We start from the raw sequence: 19,092 nt of genomic DNA, 5'->3' as shown, positions 1-19,092 counted from the left end.
TAGTAGAGACGGGGTTTCACCATGTTGACCAGGATGGTCTCGATCTCTTGACCTCGTGATCCACCCGCCTCGGCCTCCCAAAGTGCTGGGATTACAGGCTTGAGCCACCGCGCCCGGCCATGTATTTATTTTTGAGACAGAGTCTCACTCTGTCACCCAGGCTGGAGTGCAGTGGCGTGATCTTGGCTCACTGCAACCTCTGCCTCCTGAGTTTAAGCGATTCTTCTGCTTTGGCCTTCCGAGTAGCTGGGATTATAGGTGTACGCCACCACGCCCAGCTAGTTTTTGTATTTTTAATAGAAATGGGGTTTCACCATATTGGCCAGGCTGATCTGAAACTCCTGACTTCATGATTCGCCTGCCTCAGCATCCCAAAGTGCTGGGATTATAGGTGTGAGCCACCACACCTAGCCGATATATTATTATTATTAATGAAAGCTTACATTAGGGTTCCCCCTTTATATTGTGTAGTTCTGTGGGATTTGACAAATACATACTTTTATGTCATATCCCGTTATTACATGTATCCACCCTTATGGCATCATACAGAATAATTTCACTGCCCTATATGTCGTTTGTAGCTTTTTAATGTCCTTCACAGCACAGAATCAGGAAACATATGGCCCTTATAGTACATGTAAATATATATACAACCTCACATTTTACACACCATGATCAGGCAACAAACCTGTTGTGTGCTTTTTCCAGGAAAAAAAAAAAAAGCCTGATGGTTTCCAGCTGACTAATTTCAAACAAACTCTCTGTTCTACAAAAAGCAGTCACTAATACCAGTATCCAAGCATCTAGCTATTACCTGGTATGGATTGACCTGTGTATTTATGTTGAAAATAACAAAGAGGATATGATTCTATATTTCTGGGGCTGGAATTGAAGAATCCAGCAGAAAACAGAGGATCAAATTTCTACTCTCAATCTGTGCACTGGTTTATTTTTATCTTAGATGGAATAACAAATATGAACTAAGATTTTTCCAGGAATCAGGCTCATCCTTTAGGATGTAGCTCAAATATTATTACCCTTCGTTGTGGCACCAAACCAGTTGCTTTTCCCTGCTGACCTTCAAAACATGTTTTTATCTATTTAACAAATATCTGCTCAGTACTTATTATATGACAGCCACAGTATTTGGGATAGAGTAGCACATAGGACAGACTTGGCCCCTCCCTCATGGAGTTACAGCATTGAGGGGCTTTCAAACGTTCAGAAAATCACATTTGTTCCAAAAGCAGACGCATGGGATGCTATTGAAAGAAATCATGGGTGCTCTTAACTTTAGGGGCGGGGTCTCAGGAAAGGCTTCCCCAAAGAAGGGGCAACTAAATTGAGATCTGAAGGATGGCTAAGACACAAGGATGGCTTACACAAAGCGGAGAGGGGAGAACAGTTACCAGGAATAAGGGAGAGCATGTTCAAGTCACAATATCAAGAGATCACCAGGCACAATTAGGAAATGAAAGAAATCCAGGGAGGTTGGAACACAGAGAGCTAAGGAGAGGCTGGTTGAATGGGGTAGTAAGGGTGTCTGTCATAGGACATGTTGAGAATTTTTAACTTTCTTCTAAGGGTGATAAGAAACCATTGGATACTTTCAAGCTAGGGATTTACATAATCTGATTTGCATTCTTAAAAGATAGCTTTCGATGTATAGTGTAGACTGGATCAGATGAGGGTAAGCACAAATGCAGGAAGAACAATAAGAACACTTACATTCTTTCAGGCAAGGAATGACATTAGCTAGGATGATTTCATAGCAGTGGGAAAGGGGAGATAAAGGGAGAAATAAGCACAGGTAGAAGTTACAAGATTTGGGGAAGAGTTGGACAGTGAAGGGCAGGGGAGAGGGAAGAATTTCTGGATTGAGCACTTGCTTTGAAGGTGGAGGCATCATTCATTGAGATTAGGAGCAATGGACCTGGATTGAAAAGGAAGTCATGAGTTCTGGCTAGACTTGCTGACTTGAGGTCCCTGCCGAATAGCCAAGTGGAGGTGTCCAGTTGGCTCATGTATTCATTGAGGTCTGAGGCTCCCAGAGAAGTCCTTATCAATGGACTTGAGGCAACAAGATGATTTTAGGCGGGCACAGAGCATGAAGGAACAGTGTTTCTCATTGTGATCCTAACACATAGCAAATTGCAAATACCCCTTCCTCAATGGTGTCATCCTTTTGAATACACCGAGGGAAATGTCTCATTTAGTGGCTTTTTTTTTTTTTTTTGATGGAGTCTCCCTCTGTCACCAGGCTGGAGTGCAGTGACACGATCTCAGCTCACTGCAACCTTTGCCTCCTGGGTTCAAGCAATTCTCCTGCCTCAGCCTCCCAAGTAGCTGGGACTACAGGCGCACACCACCATGCCCAGCTAATTTCTGTATTTTTAGTAGAGACAGGGTTTCCCCATTTTGGCCAGGATGGTCTCGATCTCGTGACCTTGTGATCCGCCCGCCTCCGCCTCCCAAAGTGCTGGGATTATAGGCATGCGCCACTGTGCCTGGCCTAGTGACCGCCCCCCTTTTTTTTTTTTTTTTTTTTTAAGGAAAAGAGAGTAACCTCAGGTTTAGTGCCTTCTGAAAAAAATTACATAGCTTTGTTTTTAGCATAGTAATTGTAATGCCTATTTATGATACTAGTCTTAAATTTTTGGCAGTGTTTTAAAGCTTCCTTTATAAATGCATTTATTAAGCACTGAATTGATGTTTTAAAATGTAAAGGAATCCGAAGTTCACCTGGCGCTTGGATATGGGAAAGACCAATCACGTGGTATATAAATAACTGAGCTTTGAGCCACATTTCTGGAGGATAGAACATTTGCTTCAATCCACAACGAATACTCAAGGGAGAGCCTTGTATGTTAAGAAGGTTAATTTTCTAATTCCACGGTGGTTCAGGAAAAAAACTTAAGTCTTGAAGAGAGAGAGAGGTGGCTACCTTGTCAAGACTGGGTTGGCGTCCTTGAAGTCGTGACCATAGCAAAAGGCAAATGGGTGCAGGAGAAAGTATAAGATTGGGAAGAGCAAATCCATTGTTTAGCTCAAAAAAAAAAAAAAAAAAAAAAAAGACACTGAAGCAGCATGTGACGCTGTCTTCAAAGAATACTATACTTTTTAATAGGAAGAACATGTTCCTCATTGTGATCCTCACAGACTCCTTTTTCCCCCTTTCTCTAAGCGACTATACAGCTTGATGTAGAGGCAGAGACAGAGGAGATAACCCGGGGAAATACACTCCTACGAGCCAGGAGAACCACCAAGCGGTTATCTGTGACATCTCTTCCGTCAGGACTGCAAAAGGTAAAACGCTAAACAAATTGGCCTCTAAAGACTTACACATAACTCAATGTTTAGAGATTTTGCAAAAACCAAGTTCTCTCCTACCATGACTTCTCCATAATCGGCCCTTTAAATCTGCTGTTTGTGTTTCCTCTCCAAGAATTCAGGGTACTCTCTGGGTCAGATTCCTTTACTTCTAAGCTCAAACTGTTCACCTTCTACTACATATGGGCAACAGTGGAGTTTTATACTCACTTTCTCACTCTTCAAATGTTAGTATATTAGCAGTCTGGCCTATCTGTGCATACTGTGTAGAGTGGAACTCATTAGACCAGCACTGTCCAGTGGAACTTTCTGTGAAGATGCAAGTATACATTGTCCAATATAGTAGCCATTAGCCACATTTGGCTTTGAGACTTTGAAATGTGGTCAGTTCAACTGAGGAACTGAATTTTTAATCTTAATTTTCATTGAAATTAAAATGTAAATAGCCACATGTACAACACAGAAAGTGCTCATAGATAATCTAGGACTCTCCAAACCAAAGCTTTTACTTTTTCATAGGTATGAATGGTTTTTGTTTGTTCGTTTGTTTTGAGACAGAGTCTCACTCTGTCACCCAGGCTGGAGTGCAGTGGCATGATTTTGGCTCATTGCAACCTCCTCTGTCTCCTGGGTTCAAGTGATTCTCCCACCTCAGCCTCCCATGTAGCTGGAAGTACATACAGGTGTCAGCCACCATGCCTGGCTAATTTTTGTATTTTTAGTAGAGACAGGGTTTTGTCATGTTGCCCAGGCTGGTCTCAAACTCCTGGCCTCAAGTGATCCACCTGCTTTGGTCTCCCAAACTGCTGGGATTACAGACATGAGCCACCGTGACCAGCCAGGTATGCATGTTTGAGCCTAAATTGCTCAGATTATTTTTCAGAAATAGAACCATGAACTATTATTATTGTTTTAAATATAATAAGACTTATAGTTATGTTCCAAACTCTAGTCTAAGTGCTTTAAAAATAACAACTTGGATAATCCTTCAGCCCTATAACATAGGTAGCAATATTACCTTATTTTAGGGATGGTACTGAGAGTTTAATTTGTCCATGTAAGTGACGGAGCCAAGTTTCAAACCCAGAAAGACCTGGCTCTAGAGTCCTTAGTTGTAATTGGTATGCTATAGACTAACTGTACTGTCCAATATGCTAGTCAATAACTGAATGTGACTACTTATGTTAATTAAAAGTACAGTTCCCCAGTTGCACTAGCTACATCTCAAATGGCCAATAATCACACCTAGTTAGTGGCTGTCCTATATAGTACAGATAGAGAACATTTCCATCCTCACAGAAAGTTCCACTGAACAGTGCTGCTCTGTAACACCAATGTCAGAGTGCACTGATATTAGTATTGATTTTTTTGCCTTCTGTGTGCTGGGTTCATATTTATTGTGCCCCTATTATGTCTTGGGCAGTTTGTATGTTTGGGGGCTACAGGGAGATCCAATGGACATGGTCTTGCTTCTGTGGAACTTACAGTTAAATAGGGGAGACAGGCATTCAACCATGGCACTGCACAGCAGTGGGATAAAGCTAATCTTTTGAACAAATGTTGCTGGAACAAGTGGGCATTCATATAGACAAAAAATGAAAATTGATCCCTATCTCACACCATATACAAAAATTAATTTCTGTTCTGGTATAGATTTAAGTAGAAAAGGCAAAAATCTTAAAACTTCTGAAGAACAGTAAGAATATTTTCATGACTTCAGACTAAAGACTTCTTAGGACACAAATAGCACTAACCATAAGGTTAAAGATGGTGTAATTTGGCTATGATTAAAAATTTCTGTCAATCAAATAATGTTAGATCACAGGTTGTCAACTAGCTATAAAAGTGTTTTGTTTAGCACTCAGAATGTTCTCAAAAATATATTTGAATTGGCTGGATGGAATGACTCATGTCTGTAATCCTGGTACTTTGGGAGGCTGAGGCAGGAGGCTCACTTGAGCTCAGGAGGTTGAGACCAGCCTGGGCAACATGGCAAAACTCCATCTCTACAAAAAAATATAAAAATTAGCTGGACATGGTGGTGCATGCCTTTAGTTCCACCTCCTCAGGAGGCTGAGGTGGGAGGATCACCTGAGCCCAGGGAGGTCAAGGGTTTAGTGAGCCATGATCACACCATGGCACTCCAGTCAGGGCAGCAGTGAGACCCCATCTCAATATATATATAAATATATATACATATATATATATATATATATATATATATATATGTATATATATTTTTTTGAATTAATAGTCCACATTTAAAAATTAGGATATTTCAAATAAAATTCTGGGTTTTCAACTTTCTTTTGAAAAATAAAAAGATTTGAAAATACTAGGCCAGTTTCTCAAGGGAACAAGCAGGAGCTGCACCAACTTACTGCAGGAGGTGTGTTCTCTTCAGTCCACACCAGCCCCAACTAGTCCTGCTTTACAAAACTTGCCTAGGAACTAGACTTTATAGTAGTTGTATTCAACAAACAGAGAAATAAGGTAATAACTGCCAAGTATGCTAGATCAGGGAAGGTTCTGCAAGGGACATTTGAGCTGGGTCAAGCTGGCAGGGCAGCAGTGGTTCAGCAGACTCCATTTGTAAAGGCAAAGGGTAGGACCCAGATGTGGTTCCATATCCTGCATTGTGTAGGTCTCACAGTAGTCCTAAAGCTCATCATTAAGCACAAGGGGAAGGAAGAGTGACCTAAATAAGACTAAGAAAGGCATATTAGCTTGGAGCCATGACCTGGGAATGATTTCCATTTGCAACACTATTAGGACAGGTACTTGTAACCAGTAAGCCAGGGACAATGGGAAAAGTATCAGGCATGGGTAAAAAGAACCCAGAGCTTTCTTTTTATGTTTGAAGACATGACTGCCGTGAAAATAAGGAAACCTGCAGAAACGAGACTGAATTAACAACTAGATCCACTGATAATGAGCTTTCTGGGGCACTGGTCCACAACAGCCCCACACTCTCACTGTGCTCAGTAGCTGCAGAGTCAATTTCTTCTTTCCCTTACAAATGACCTGCTTTTTTCCTGATGCTGTATATTCTTTCAGAGCCAGACAATCTCATTTCTCTGGACCCTATAGATCTCTTCAAAGAGAGCTCTGGACACAAAGAAGATACATGGGGCGTGGAGAATAATATGAATACAGTCTCCGACCCAAAGTTGTTATGTAGCAAATGTTCAGTTTATAAGAGAATGTCCCAAGGGTGAGGATTCTTGTTTAAGCACCATCACAGAAATAATGTTGGTAGTTCCTAATCTGATGTGTTTTGCATTTTTACCATAGGGGCCGTATTCACCAAAAAAGAGACCACATTTTCCAGCACTTAAAAAAAAGAAGCATCGCATGGAAAACATCCTCCGAAAATCAGATTTGACAGTAGGAAAGCTTCAAATGCAGGTAGTGGACAAAGGCTTTTAACTTTTGTCTCAGAAGCATCAGAGCCAGGCTTAACCGAATACACAGCCCTGGTAGACAGCATGGGTGTGGGATGAAATTAATGATTAGCATTAAGAAATAATGTTAGCAGGCGGAGGGTATTCTTAAAGTGGCTAAAGGATTGCCGAGGACACCTAGAATGATGCCATGTACCTGATAAATATTAAATGAATTCAATTAAAATGAAGGCATAGGTTTCTTTTCAGAAGAACTGAGGTTGTCTTTATCACTGGGTGGTTAATGTATGTTTTCAAGCTCCATTTGCTATGACTTGAATTAGAATAACATTTTAAGACTTGCAAAATGTCCACTAATTCTTGAACTCATCTCTCAGGAAAAGCAACTATCTCTTTGATTTTGACAAGGCTTTCCAACACATGGCTTCATTTCTTCGTATTTGTCATAGGTGGATGACCTCATAGAAACAGTGACTGATAAATCCATGAAGCTACTGGCCCAAAGACATGCTGAGCTTCAACAGTGTGAGTTTCTAGGGGATGAAATTCTTCAGTCTTCTAAGCAGTTCCAGAGGATATCCAAGAGAACTATGAGGAAGTATAAATTAAAAAATGTGTGTTTCCCATGTACCTGCTGCTGCTTCTGACTTTGTCCCTGACTCTTAACAAGTTATCTTCCCTAAGCCGGTCGTGGTAGCTTACACCTGTAATCTCAGCACTTTGGGAGGCTGAGGCGGGGGAATCACTTGAGGTCATGAGTTCAAGTCCAGCCTGGCCAACATGGTAAAACCCCATCTCCACTAAAAAAAACAAAAATTACTCACATGTGGTGGCAGGTGACTATAATCCCAGCTACTCGGGAGGCTGAAGCAGGAAAATTGCTTGAACCTGGGAGGCGGAGGTTGCAGTGAACAGAGATCGTGCCATTGCACTCCAGCCTGGATGACAGAGCAAGACCCTGTCTCTGAGAAGAAAAAAAAGAAAAATGTATTTTTAATTCTGGGTCAATATAGGCAAATTTTTGTTTCATAATTCTTACTAATAATGGAAAACAGAAACATTTGTCATAGCATAGCAATTCTACAAAGAAATTTTTCCCATGACTTGCCAGATGAAATTAGAGGAAGCATTTATAGGTATTATGACACTTTTAATATGACTACAACTAAGCTAATTTTAAACTTTCATTTTTAAAGACAAAAGTTCTTATTAAAATTACAAAAATGTAACATCATTAAGGTATGATTCATGCAAATTGTCATGTTCCTAACTAAAATAAATGGATAAGGATGGGGCTGAGCAAGTATTACACATGTAATTCAATACTTAAGAAAATTACAAGTGATTCAGCCTTAGCTTAATTTTTAAAAAATTATAAATTCTTTATGTAAGATAATCATTTTTTTTGTTTGTTTGTTTGAGATGGAGTTTTGCTCTTGTTGCCCAGGCTAGAGTGCAATGGCGTGATCTTGGATCACCACAACCTCCACCTCCTGGGTTCAAGCAATTCTCCTGCCTCAGACTCCTCAGTAGCTGGGATTACAGGCATGCACCACCATATCTGGCTAATTTTATATTTTTCTTTTTAGTAGAGACGGGGTTTCTCCATGTTGGTCAGGCTGGTCTTGAACTCCTGACCTCAGGTGACCAACCCCATCTCAGCCTCCCAAAGTGCTGGGATTACAGGTGTAAGCCACCACGGCCGGCCTATGCAAGACAATCTTAACAAACTATTTACTTCAAACAACTCTTCATTTTATCAATATATTCTTTTCTATTGAAAGTGATTACTAAAGAACAAAACAATAGAGAAAACAGATCAACAAAACAAGAATCATATTATTCACATATTAAGAAGAGAGATATAGAAAGTAAGGCATATTATTTTACTTTGCATCTTATAATTACCTCTCATGCCAGTAACTTTTAACAGCATGAAACCTTTCCCCATAATAAGCGTATACCACAAACATTTTGCATGTAATTTCAAAGGTTCGTGGCCCTCCTAAAGCATTTCATAGACTCTGTTTTCAGTAGTGTAATTATTTCTAGAAACTGGCCCATTTTCTCATGTACATCCTAGAAATGCCAACTTCTAACAATCTTCAACTTATTTTGTAAGCCAATCAATGTTGTCAGTTAAAAACTACCTAGAATATTAATGAGCACAAACATATCCAGCTTAAAAGCATTTTATTAAGCATATTTAGATGTTGCTTCCTACCTTTTAAGAATAAAAAATGCCTTTTAATAAAAAAATCTATACTAAAGTCATTTTCCTTTGTGTGAGGAAATATGAATGAAATGTACATTCATATTTAAAAACAGAGTATTGTACTGCCAAAATTTTAAATATCTCAAGAGCACAACCCATTTTAAACACATTATGTTCATGCAGCTATTTCAATATTCCTGGGAATGGTGGGCAATTAGCCTATCTATGGCTTAGGGTCTGTTTCCATGCTTTCGTCCTGAGCTTCTTCTACCTCTGAGAGTTTTTCATCATCTGTAATTGAGAAGGAAATATAAAACCTTAGTCAAGTTTGTCTAAATATTTTATATTTAATGAACACATGAAAACATGTTTATCCTTTATTAACCAATACAATTAAAGCAAAGATGGCCACTAATTTAATCAAACTGTAAAATTTATGTGATAGGTTTTACTTAAAAAAAAAAAAAAATCTAGGCAGGGTGTGGTGGCTCAAGCCTGTAATCCCAGCACTTTGGGAGGTCAAGGCAGGTAGATGACCTGAAGTCAGGAGGTTGAGACCAGCTTGGTCAACAAGGTAAAACCCCGTCTCTACTAAAAATACAAAAATTAGCTGGGCATGATGGAATGTGCCTATAATTACAGCTACTCGGGAGGCTAAGGCACGAGAATCACTTGAACCTGTGAGGTTGGGATTGCAGTGAGCCAAGATTGCAGCACTGCACTCCAGCCTGGATGACAGAGCACGATTGTCTTTAAAAAAAAAAAAAAAAAAAAAAAAAGAGGGTCTTAGGCTGTTCTTGAAAACAATCAGAAGATCAGGTAACATAGAATTTCCAGCTGTCTACAGTGAATATAAAGAGCAAGTCTCCATTTCCCCAAAGCACCCAGCACTCGGTGGGTATGCAAATGTTCTTAGGTGCTGATTCCTTATTATTGCCTACCTGGATCCTGAGTTGTTACATTATAGTAATCTACTACAGTGAACCAAGAAAAACTCCAAATCTATCATCCTTCAATTCTTCTTAATTTAAAGCACTAGATATATCTTTAAATCCTATATTAGTACAAATTAAGACTTTTCTACACATATTCAATAAAGTTGAAAACATGAATATCTTCTAATGTCATCCAGCTATACTGTTCAGAAATTGAAGGTATATTCTCTCTCCAAGATATATGTTTCAAAAGGTACATCCCTGACTCATTTAAAAAATCTTCATAAACATTTATTTTGAGACTATTTCTACTTACTTTCCAATGTTTGCTGAAGTTCATGGATGGTACTAAGAAGAACGTGAAACTGTTTCCGTCTCAATTCCAGCTGTGTTAACAAGAGAAAAATTTATACAAATGATTATCTATATATATAGAGATATATATGATGATCTATATATAGATAGATAAATCACAAAGGCTAAATATCTATGCAAATACCTTATCTTCGACACTTTCTTTAATATGTGAAAGATGCTCTAATTCTTTTCCTAGAGCTTCTAGTTCCCTGGAAATAATAAAACAGTGTTACATTTTGCTGAGCGGGGGAAAAGAATTTACAAATAATAACTAACTTCTTAGTTACTAGATAGAATTTTTAAAATAAAATTAAAAAAAACTTTTAAGGAGTTATAACACTTCATTATGGTGAGACTTTTAAAAATGATGATTTCTTCTTAACTTTTAAATATGGACTTACTTTAATTAAAATTATATTTTTGGATAAATTTTTAAAGTACAGAAAAATACAGATAATAGAATAACAAGACCCAAGAGATGATACATATTGTAGAGCTTAACTTCAAGGGTCTTTTTTTTTTGTAAAAGAAATAAAACATTGCCAATTAACTGGAAATACTCTTTGAACCTTACCCCTAGTCCTCTATCCTGGGCCTTTTTATCTCCTCTACCCCCACTCAGGCAACCACTATATCATTCTAATCCTTTTTTATACATAGCCTTGTATCACTGAATAATATACACTATTGGAATATAATATTTGAAAGGGGGTTCTAACTTTTGTAAATTGTTATTATTCTATATGTGTTTCAGGAATTTAATAATAATTTAACATTTATTATGTGTTTTTTCACTGATTATGTTTTGAGGAGTGTGTTTTAACAGTACATAACTAGTTTATTCTTTTTAACTGAAATTTAATATTTTAACATATGAAGACTACATTCTATTTGTCCACTCTATTTGTCCACATTACATGCATTTATTTTAGACATATAGGTGGTAAGGTCAGAGGAAAATAAATCTAACAGAGAAGTATTGGAAAATATAATATCAAAGATCTGACCCCTCCTTTTGAAACATATTTATTTCTGCAAAAATGAAATGCCTAGGGTAGTATATGAGCATATATGTATAAAGCTTAGTTCCTTTCAAAGTAAAGCTCTACACTTACTTTAATGTCTCATGTCTGTCTGGATGATGCTGGATCACTTTTGCCAAAGCATCGTATTCTGAAAGACATAAAAATGTTTATCAAACTAAGGGCTTATCAAAACAAAATGTGTAATATCACAAGCCTCTCCTAATCACTTCCCTAGTACATCAAGAAACGAAATCATTGAAAGATGAGTATTGCCAGTTTTAGTTGACTGAATTATAACAATAATGATACATAACATCAAAAGTATTCTAAATAGGGATTTTAGCTCCCTAAACTTTAGCACTTTTTTTCCATTTATATGTTATGTTCTGGACAGAACATAAGAGGTCAGCATAAGAATAAGTGAACTTAAGTTATTACTAATTATCAAATAGACTGATTCTGAGAAGGATCTTACTCACTAGTTGTCCAAAAAAAAAAAAAAGAAAATCAGTGAACATATCCATCCATTAATTTGAGACATTAGTCAAAAGCAAATTACACGTCTCCCTCATTCTAAAAGTTAAGATTTCAGAAAGTTACAAATAACTTAAAATTCAAGTTCTACTTTCTGCTCCACTGAGACCTCCAAGATAAGTCATCTAACTCCTATTAACCTTTCTTCTGAAGTGATGAATGACACGATTTACTTAAAAGCCTCATTAACCAAAAAAAACACTGCAAAATATTTTTAAATGACTTTAGAACTGATACTAAGTTGGTATATCTTACTGTAAATAGGGCACTAAAACTTCACCACACACATTTTAGACTGAAAAAATAAACTTTTAAAAAGAGGAAATTAAGCTTCATCTTAATTAGCTAATTAAAAAGTAAAATTCATTGTTTTAGAACTGATCATATTAATTCAATAAAAGTATTTTTTTGCATACGAATTTTTTGAATTACAAAATAATACATGCCCTGTGTAAAATAAAACAAAGCAAAACCAGAGAAAAGAACCTAAGCCATAAAACCCCACCACTTTGAAATAACCACTAACATTTTCTATTCTAGTTTTTCCTATCAATGTAACAGTTGTGATTATAAATTATGATTTTTATTTTTGCTTTTCTTCAATTTACATTATAGGAATAGTGCCTCTAACATTAAAAATTATCTGGAAATAGCATTTAGGAACTGCATAAGAACATACTCTAACTTAAAAACAAGAGATTATAACAAAACTCAACTTTAAGTTTCTTATTAGATATTCTAGATAGTCTATAAATTTTTGCTTGCTTCATAATTAATGAAAATTCACAGAGTTTAAATTCTTTTCCATTTCATTTTTTGGAAAGTAGCTCTATTAAACAAACAAACAAAAAAACCCCAAATCATATATCTGCTGTATTTATGTAAACTGCCTCTGCTGATTAACTGTAACATTATTTAGGCAAAAAGGTCCAAGATGGTAAAAATTTAATACTTAAAAAACCCAGGGAAAAAAAAAAAAAAAAAAAGGAGAAAAACAGAAAAGAAATACTTGGATAATCAGTGTAATCCAGCAAAAACATTTTTTTCCAACACAGATTTCTTTCTCCATTTTAAAGAACAATATAGTTTTAAGGAATTAAATTTGGATATTTTTTTTTAAAATCCAGGTTGATTCAGGCTGAAGATTTTTCCTCACAACATTAAAAACTGCATGAAAATAGTAGTCAGTAATAAAGTATTTGCACATTAAATCCCTCGAAACCCTTACCTTGGCGATTTTTTCGTATTCGTTTTGCTTGAAGAATTTGCTTTTTGCACTCAGCAATTTTTTCATGTGCTCCAGCAATGCTACATTCTATATAAGAAGGTTTTTAAAACATAGTTGTAACAATATCAACAATCCATGTTTAATTTTAAAATGCATTTATAAATTAAATTCCATTGCTAATAAAATAGACACTGGTATTAAAAAAAAAAAAAAAGCTGTAACCCAAAGTACCATATCATATTAGAATGCACATTTTTGTAGCTAACATTTGCTGTATTCTTTCCGTTAATACTATAATTATTATTCTTTTACCACCAAAGAAAATTGTTAGCAGATATTATTTCCTTTACACCATACAAAATAAAATTACAGATAGAAACATTAATATTCTTTACCTATTTCCTTGTAAATTTTTTCATAATTTTCCATTTCTCTGAGATTCATATCATATACTAGTAAAGTTTTTCCCATTGAAAATTCACATTGAGACAGTGTGCTCAGCATACGCTGGTACTGGCTATATCTAATGAGAAAGGGAGAAAACCAAAATAAAGATGTTTGTAGATTGACAAAACTGAGCTATTATAATGCAGGCAAATATTAGCTAATTAAATTATACCAAGTTCTGAGAGAGTCATTTGCCTATTTAAAATAATTCAGAATATCTGTTCCTTAAGTTTTCTTTTTATCAAATGTAGCACACCTGAATTTATAAACTAGTTACACATGCAAAGATGAGACTGTTGTTCTTATCAATATATGCTTTATTCAAACAATTATTTGCATTTTAAAATACATTATGAATTTTTTATCTTCACAATTCTGTCTCCACAATTTACTCTATAAAATTATTTATGTGAAAAGCAAAGTTCTCTCTCTCTCTCTCTCTCTCTCTCTCTCTCTCTCTATATATATATATACACACACACACACACACGCACACACACATACATACATACAGTTGGGCATGATAGCTCGTGCCTGTAATTCTGGCATTTTGGGACGTCAAGGGGGTCAGACCACTTGAAGCCAGGAGTTCAACATCAGCCTGGCCAACATGGTGAAACCCCATCTCTACTAAAAATACAAAAATTAGTCAGGCATGGTGGTGCATGCCTATAATTCCAGCAACTCGGTAGGCTGAGGCACTTGTACTGCTTGAACCTGGGAGGCAGAGGTTGCAGTGGGCCAAGACTGCACAATGGCACTCCAGCCTGAGCAATAGAATGAGACTCTGTGTCAAAAAAAAAAAAAAAGATTATATGTGTGTGTGTGTGTGTGTGTGTGTGTGTGTGTATCAGGTCGGTGCAAAAGTTAAAGATATTGGCAAAAACCATGATTACTTTTGTGCCAGCTTAATACATACGTATACTTATTAAACACTTATATCCTAATGGGTCTGAATTTAATCTTCATTTCTCTTTACCAATCTGCCTTCTCTATGTTTTATTAAACATATGGGAGGCCTCTGAAGAAAAGAAAAGGCCAAGAAAATCTACTCTTAATTAAGAGTTGATTCCACTGGACATTTAAGGTGAGTGAAAATTTGATCTATTCACAGGACCTTAATGTATGGGCTAAAATCACATTAGGACATTGGTATAGAAACAATAGTGAAATAAAATACCCTTCTTCCTGGGACCCAGAGTTGCACCATTTAATGAAACTCTTCACTAGCAGATTAATTCTCCGATCATCTCCAGCACCATCTCCATCAATGAGGAGACGCTTCCGTATGACTTCGTCTGCAGGAAAGAAGGGCAATGTTACCATCTGGCTCTTGGTAACTTTCAAATACAAATAACCAATATCACTGTTCAATTGTTTATTCAAAAGAAAATTATTGAAATGTAAATGTATTTAATGCCACTGAACTGTATACTTAAAAATGGCTAGCTAAAATGGTAAATTTTATTTTATGCATGTTTTATGATATTGCATATAATAAAAATATGTATATAGAAAAGAAAAAAAAAAGCTATTGCATGACTACCGTGTGTCAGGTACTGTTCTAGGGGCTGAAATAATAGCAGTGAAAAGACATCCTTACAGAGTTGGCAGTCTACTGGGTTGTTGAGTGGAAATAATTTTCAGATACAATCAAGGAAATAAGCCAATAATTCTTAGAGAACCTTTTGTGAAATAATTTGCCCAGACAGACAGAAATCCAAATGTTTATGTCTTTGGCCAGTGAGAGGCACTGATAAAAGGAATAGACAGGAAATATTTAAAAGATGTAGCGGCAAACTAGGAAAAAAGAATGGGTCAGGGAAAAAGGAATGAATTTGTTAAATAAACATATAATTTAAGGCCGGGTGTGGTGGCTCATGCCTATAACCTCAACAGCTTGGGAGGCTGAGGTAGGAGTATCGCTTGAGCCCAGGAGTTCCAGACCAGCCTGAGCAACACAGTAAGACTCTGACTCTACAAAAAATAAAAATTAGCTGGGTGTGGTGGCATGTGCCTATTAGGCCCAGTTACTTGGGAGGCTGGGGAAGGAGGATCACTTGAGCCTGGGAGATCAAGGCTGCAGTGAGTCATGATCTCACCACTGCACTCCAGCGCCTATAGGCAACAAAGCAAGAGGCTGTTTCCAAAACAAACAATATATATATCATATATTATGAATATATAAATATATATTTACATTATTATAATTTACAAATATTTATATTATATATATAAATTTATACATATATAATATATATATTTATACAAATATAAAAATGTACAATATACATACATATTATATATAATATATATTATATACATACATGTTATATACATATGTATATTTTATATATATATATATATATATATATATATATATATAGTTATCTGTAAGGTTTCTTTCCCCATGAGAATTTTTTTTTAAACAATACTTTCTGACTTTTGCCCCAAGGAAAAGAATAAGAGAGAAAAAAAAAGCAGTGTAGATGACAATGATGACCAACAAGTGGGGTCCCAATCTATCTGCCTGGCAGTTCTGAGCTAGTGTTCTTACCCAGACAAAATGATCCTGGATCATAACAAGAGCAAGACAAATTAAAACCACAGTAAAATATAATTTTTCACCTAATAGATAAGCAAAAATCAAAATATCTGATAAAACTGTTGGCAAAGGTGTTAGAAAACTGCACTTTTTTTTTTTTTAAACAGTCTTACTCTGTCGCCCAGGGTAGAGTGCAGTGGCACGATCTCAGCTCACTGCAACTACGACCTCTTGGGTTCAAGAAATTCTCTGGCCTCAGCCTCCTGAGTAGCTGGGACTACAGGCGCCTGACATCATGCCTAGCTAATTTTTGTATTTTTAGTAGAGATGGGGTTTCACCATATTGGTCACGCTGGTCTTGAACTCCCGACCTTGTGATCTGCCCACCTCAGCCTCCCCAAGTGCTGGGATTACAAGCGTGAGCCACCGTGCCCAGCCAGAAAACTGCACTTTTATACACTAGTAAAATGTAAACTGGTAATTCTTTGTAGGGCCACTGAACAGTAACAAATAAAATTAAAAACGCACATATCTTTCCGACCCCATAATTCCAATTCTAGAAATTTGTCCTATATAAGTGCACCCATGCACAAAGACAGAAATAAAGGGGTTCTTAGTGGTCCTATTTGTAGTAGAAAGATTGCAAGCCTATTCATCAATAAGAAACTGGTTAAATAATAAAACATTCACATAATATAATAGTATGAGCCAAAAAAAATAGTGCAGATATATATACTGATACCAGAAAACTCTCCTTAGATATGTTAGGTAAAATGAAAACAAAACAGGTGTAGAGAAACATACACAATATGTTGCCATATGTGCGAAAAAAGGAGGCTTTGGGTGTGCATGTGCATGTGTGTGTTCAGAGACTATCCTTGGATGGATCCTCAAGAAACTTGGAATAGTGGTTATTTCCAGTAAAACAGACTACAGATAGAGGTGGGAAAAGATATAATTTGCCTGCATGTCTTAGTAGAACTTGGGGTTTTCTCTTGTTTTTTTACAGTATGCATTCAATATTTTACAAAATATTGTATTATTATTATTTTTTGAGATGGAGTCTCACTCTATCGCCAGGCTGGAGTGCAGTGACGTGACCTCGGCTCACTGCAGTCTCTCCGCCTTCTGCATTCAAGTGATTCCCCTGCCTCTGCTTCCCAAGTAGCTGAGACTACAGGCGTGCACCACCAGGTCCCGCTAATTTTTTGTATCTTAGTAAAATGTAACCATGTTGGCCAGGATGGTCTCCGTCTCCTGACCTCATGATCTGCCTGCCTTGGACTCCCAAAGTTCTGGGATTATAGGTATGAGCCACTGTGCCCACCCTCATTATTTTTCAAAAATAAATTTTAAAGTGTGAATAATTCCTAGAGAGCCTGCATATTGAAGTAACAGCAAAATCTTTAAACAATAGTTCCTGTGTGTAGGCAGAAGTATTTCTGAGCGCAGGTGCAGTGGAGATAAACTTTGGAAGGCAGATGGCTCCAGTTTTAAAATATATTTTGTGATAACATCAAATAAACATTTTTAGAATTGGGTTTGGTTCTCAGAGTTATGGCTTTGGCAGACTGCTCAAGCTACATATTCATCAAGTGTATTATTTTTCATTTAAAAAATATAAACTAATGCTTTCAGTTTTTTAACCACCAACAATATTATCTGAAGAGATTGAGACAAATAAAACAGTCCTGGCCGGGTGCAGGGGCTCATGCCTGTAATCCCAGCACTTTGGGAATACAACCAAGGCAGGCAGATCACGAGGTCAAGAGTTCGAGACCAGCCTGGCCAACATGGCGAAACCTCGTAATACAAAGAATTAGTTGGGCATCGTGGCTGATGCCTGTAATCCCGGCTACTTGGGAGGCTGAGACAGGAGAATTGTTTGTACCCAGGAGGCAGATGTTGCAGTGTGTGGGGATCGTGCCATTGCACTCCAGCCTGGGCAACAGAGCAAGATTCTATCTCAAAAAACAAACAAACAAACAAACAACAACAACAACAAAAACAGTCCTTGACGAGATTAAAATGCAGAAAATAAATATTAATAGAATTTTCTTACTACAAACATTTTAACTTTATTAAAAGGAAGCATCTGGTGTGTGAATCTGGTGGCACCGGTGCTATTCAACAGTTCCTTTGCTAGTCTTATCTGTGTTCCTCTCAAGTCTCCAAAAAATACCATTTTCTTCCTATATACCTAGATCTCCAACTATATTGACAACTGTGGAATTCCAAATGTAAATGCATTCATGTAATAGGCAAACAACATCTGAGGCAAACTGGGGAGTGAGTGCCCTGACTGAGAGGAAAAATATCAACAGATCTAAGAGATTAAAGTTTGATGCTATGGTTTGAATGTCCCCTCCAAAACTCATGTCGATATTTAACTGTGATTAAAATGACCTGAACAGACACTTCTCAAAAGAAGATATACAAATGGCCAACAAGTATATGAAAAAATTCTCAACATTACTCATCAGGGAAATGAAAATCAAAACCACAGTGAGATATTGCCTCACTCCACTGAGAGAGGCTACTAGCAAAAAGGTAAACAATAATAAGTGTTGGCGAGGATGTGAAGAAAGCGGAACTCTTATATACTATTGATGGGAATGGAAACTAGTACAGCTATTATGGGAAAAAGATGGAGAGTCCTCAAAAAACTGAAAATATAAGCTGGAGAATTCACAACCTAAGTGTCCACACATCAATGAGTGAATGAAGAAAATGTGGTATCTATAAACCATGGAATACTACTCAGACATAAAAGGGAATGAAATAATTGTTTGGGCATGGTGGCTCATGCCTATAATCCCAGCACTTTGGGAGGCTGAGGTGGGTGGATCACCTGAGGTCAGGAGTTTAAGACCAGCCTGGCCAACATGGCAATACCCCGTCTCTACCAAAAATATAAAAATTAGCTGGGTGTGGTAGCGTGTGCCTATAATCCTAGCTACTGGGCAGGCTGAGGCAGGAGAATTGCTTGAACCCGGTATGGTAGGCGGAGGTTGCAGTAAGCCTAGACCAAGCCACTGCACTCCAGCCTGGGCAACAGAGCAAGACTCAATC

At 37.0% G+C, this 19,092-nt stretch overlaps 2 protein-coding genes across 5 annotated transcripts in view; one reads left to right on the top strand and one right to left on the bottom strand.

Moving 5' to 3' along the window:
* The window catches only part of CUNH3orf49 (chromosome unknown C3orf49 homolog), a 15,024-nt gene extending 7,643 nt beyond the window's left edge, over positions 1-7,381 (top strand). The window contains exons 3-5 of the mRNA XM_037738114.1: positions 3,185-3,306; positions 6,625-6,738; positions 7,184-7,381. Coding sequence (XP_037594042.1) covers positions 3,185-3,306; positions 6,625-6,738; positions 7,184-7,381 — 434 coding nt within the window. The remainder of the gene's footprint in view (positions 1-3,184; positions 3,307-6,624; positions 6,739-7,183) is intronic.
* Positions 7,382-8,553: 1,172 nt separating this feature from the next.
* Positions 8,554-19,092, bottom strand: part of THOC7 (THO complex 7) — a 27,427-nt gene continuing 16,888 nt past the window's right edge. For 3 of the 4 annotated variants that reach the window (XM_017527361.2, XM_017527360.2, XM_017527359.2), the window contains exons 2-8: positions 14,656-14,773; positions 13,424-13,551; positions 13,029-13,115; positions 11,357-11,414; positions 10,384-10,450; positions 10,201-10,270; positions 8,913-9,240 (exon numbers count right to left, since the gene is read on the bottom strand). In XM_017527361.2, the coding sequence (XP_017382850.1) occupies positions 9,173-9,240; positions 10,201-10,270; positions 10,384-10,450; positions 11,357-11,414; positions 13,029-13,115; positions 13,424-13,532 (459 nt within the window). In that variant the 5' untranslated portion in view covers positions 13,533-13,551; positions 14,656-14,773 and the 3' untranslated portion in view covers positions 8,913-9,172. Of the gene's footprint in view, positions 9,241-10,200; positions 10,271-10,383; positions 10,451-11,356; positions 11,415-13,028; positions 13,116-13,423; positions 13,552-14,655; positions 14,774-19,092 lie in introns of all 4 variants that reach the window. The other variant, XM_017527358.2, reaches the window with a different exon arrangement.

This window comes from Cebus imitator, unplaced genomic scaffold (genome assembly GCF_001604975.1).
Source record: "Cebus imitator isolate Cc_AM_T3 unplaced genomic scaffold, Cebus_imitator-1.0 Scaffold48, whole genome shotgun sequence".
Lineage (NCBI taxonomy): Eukaryota > Metazoa > Chordata > Mammalia > Primates > Cebidae > Cebus > Cebus imitator.
This window is presented reverse-complemented; position numbering and strand designations above follow the sequence as displayed.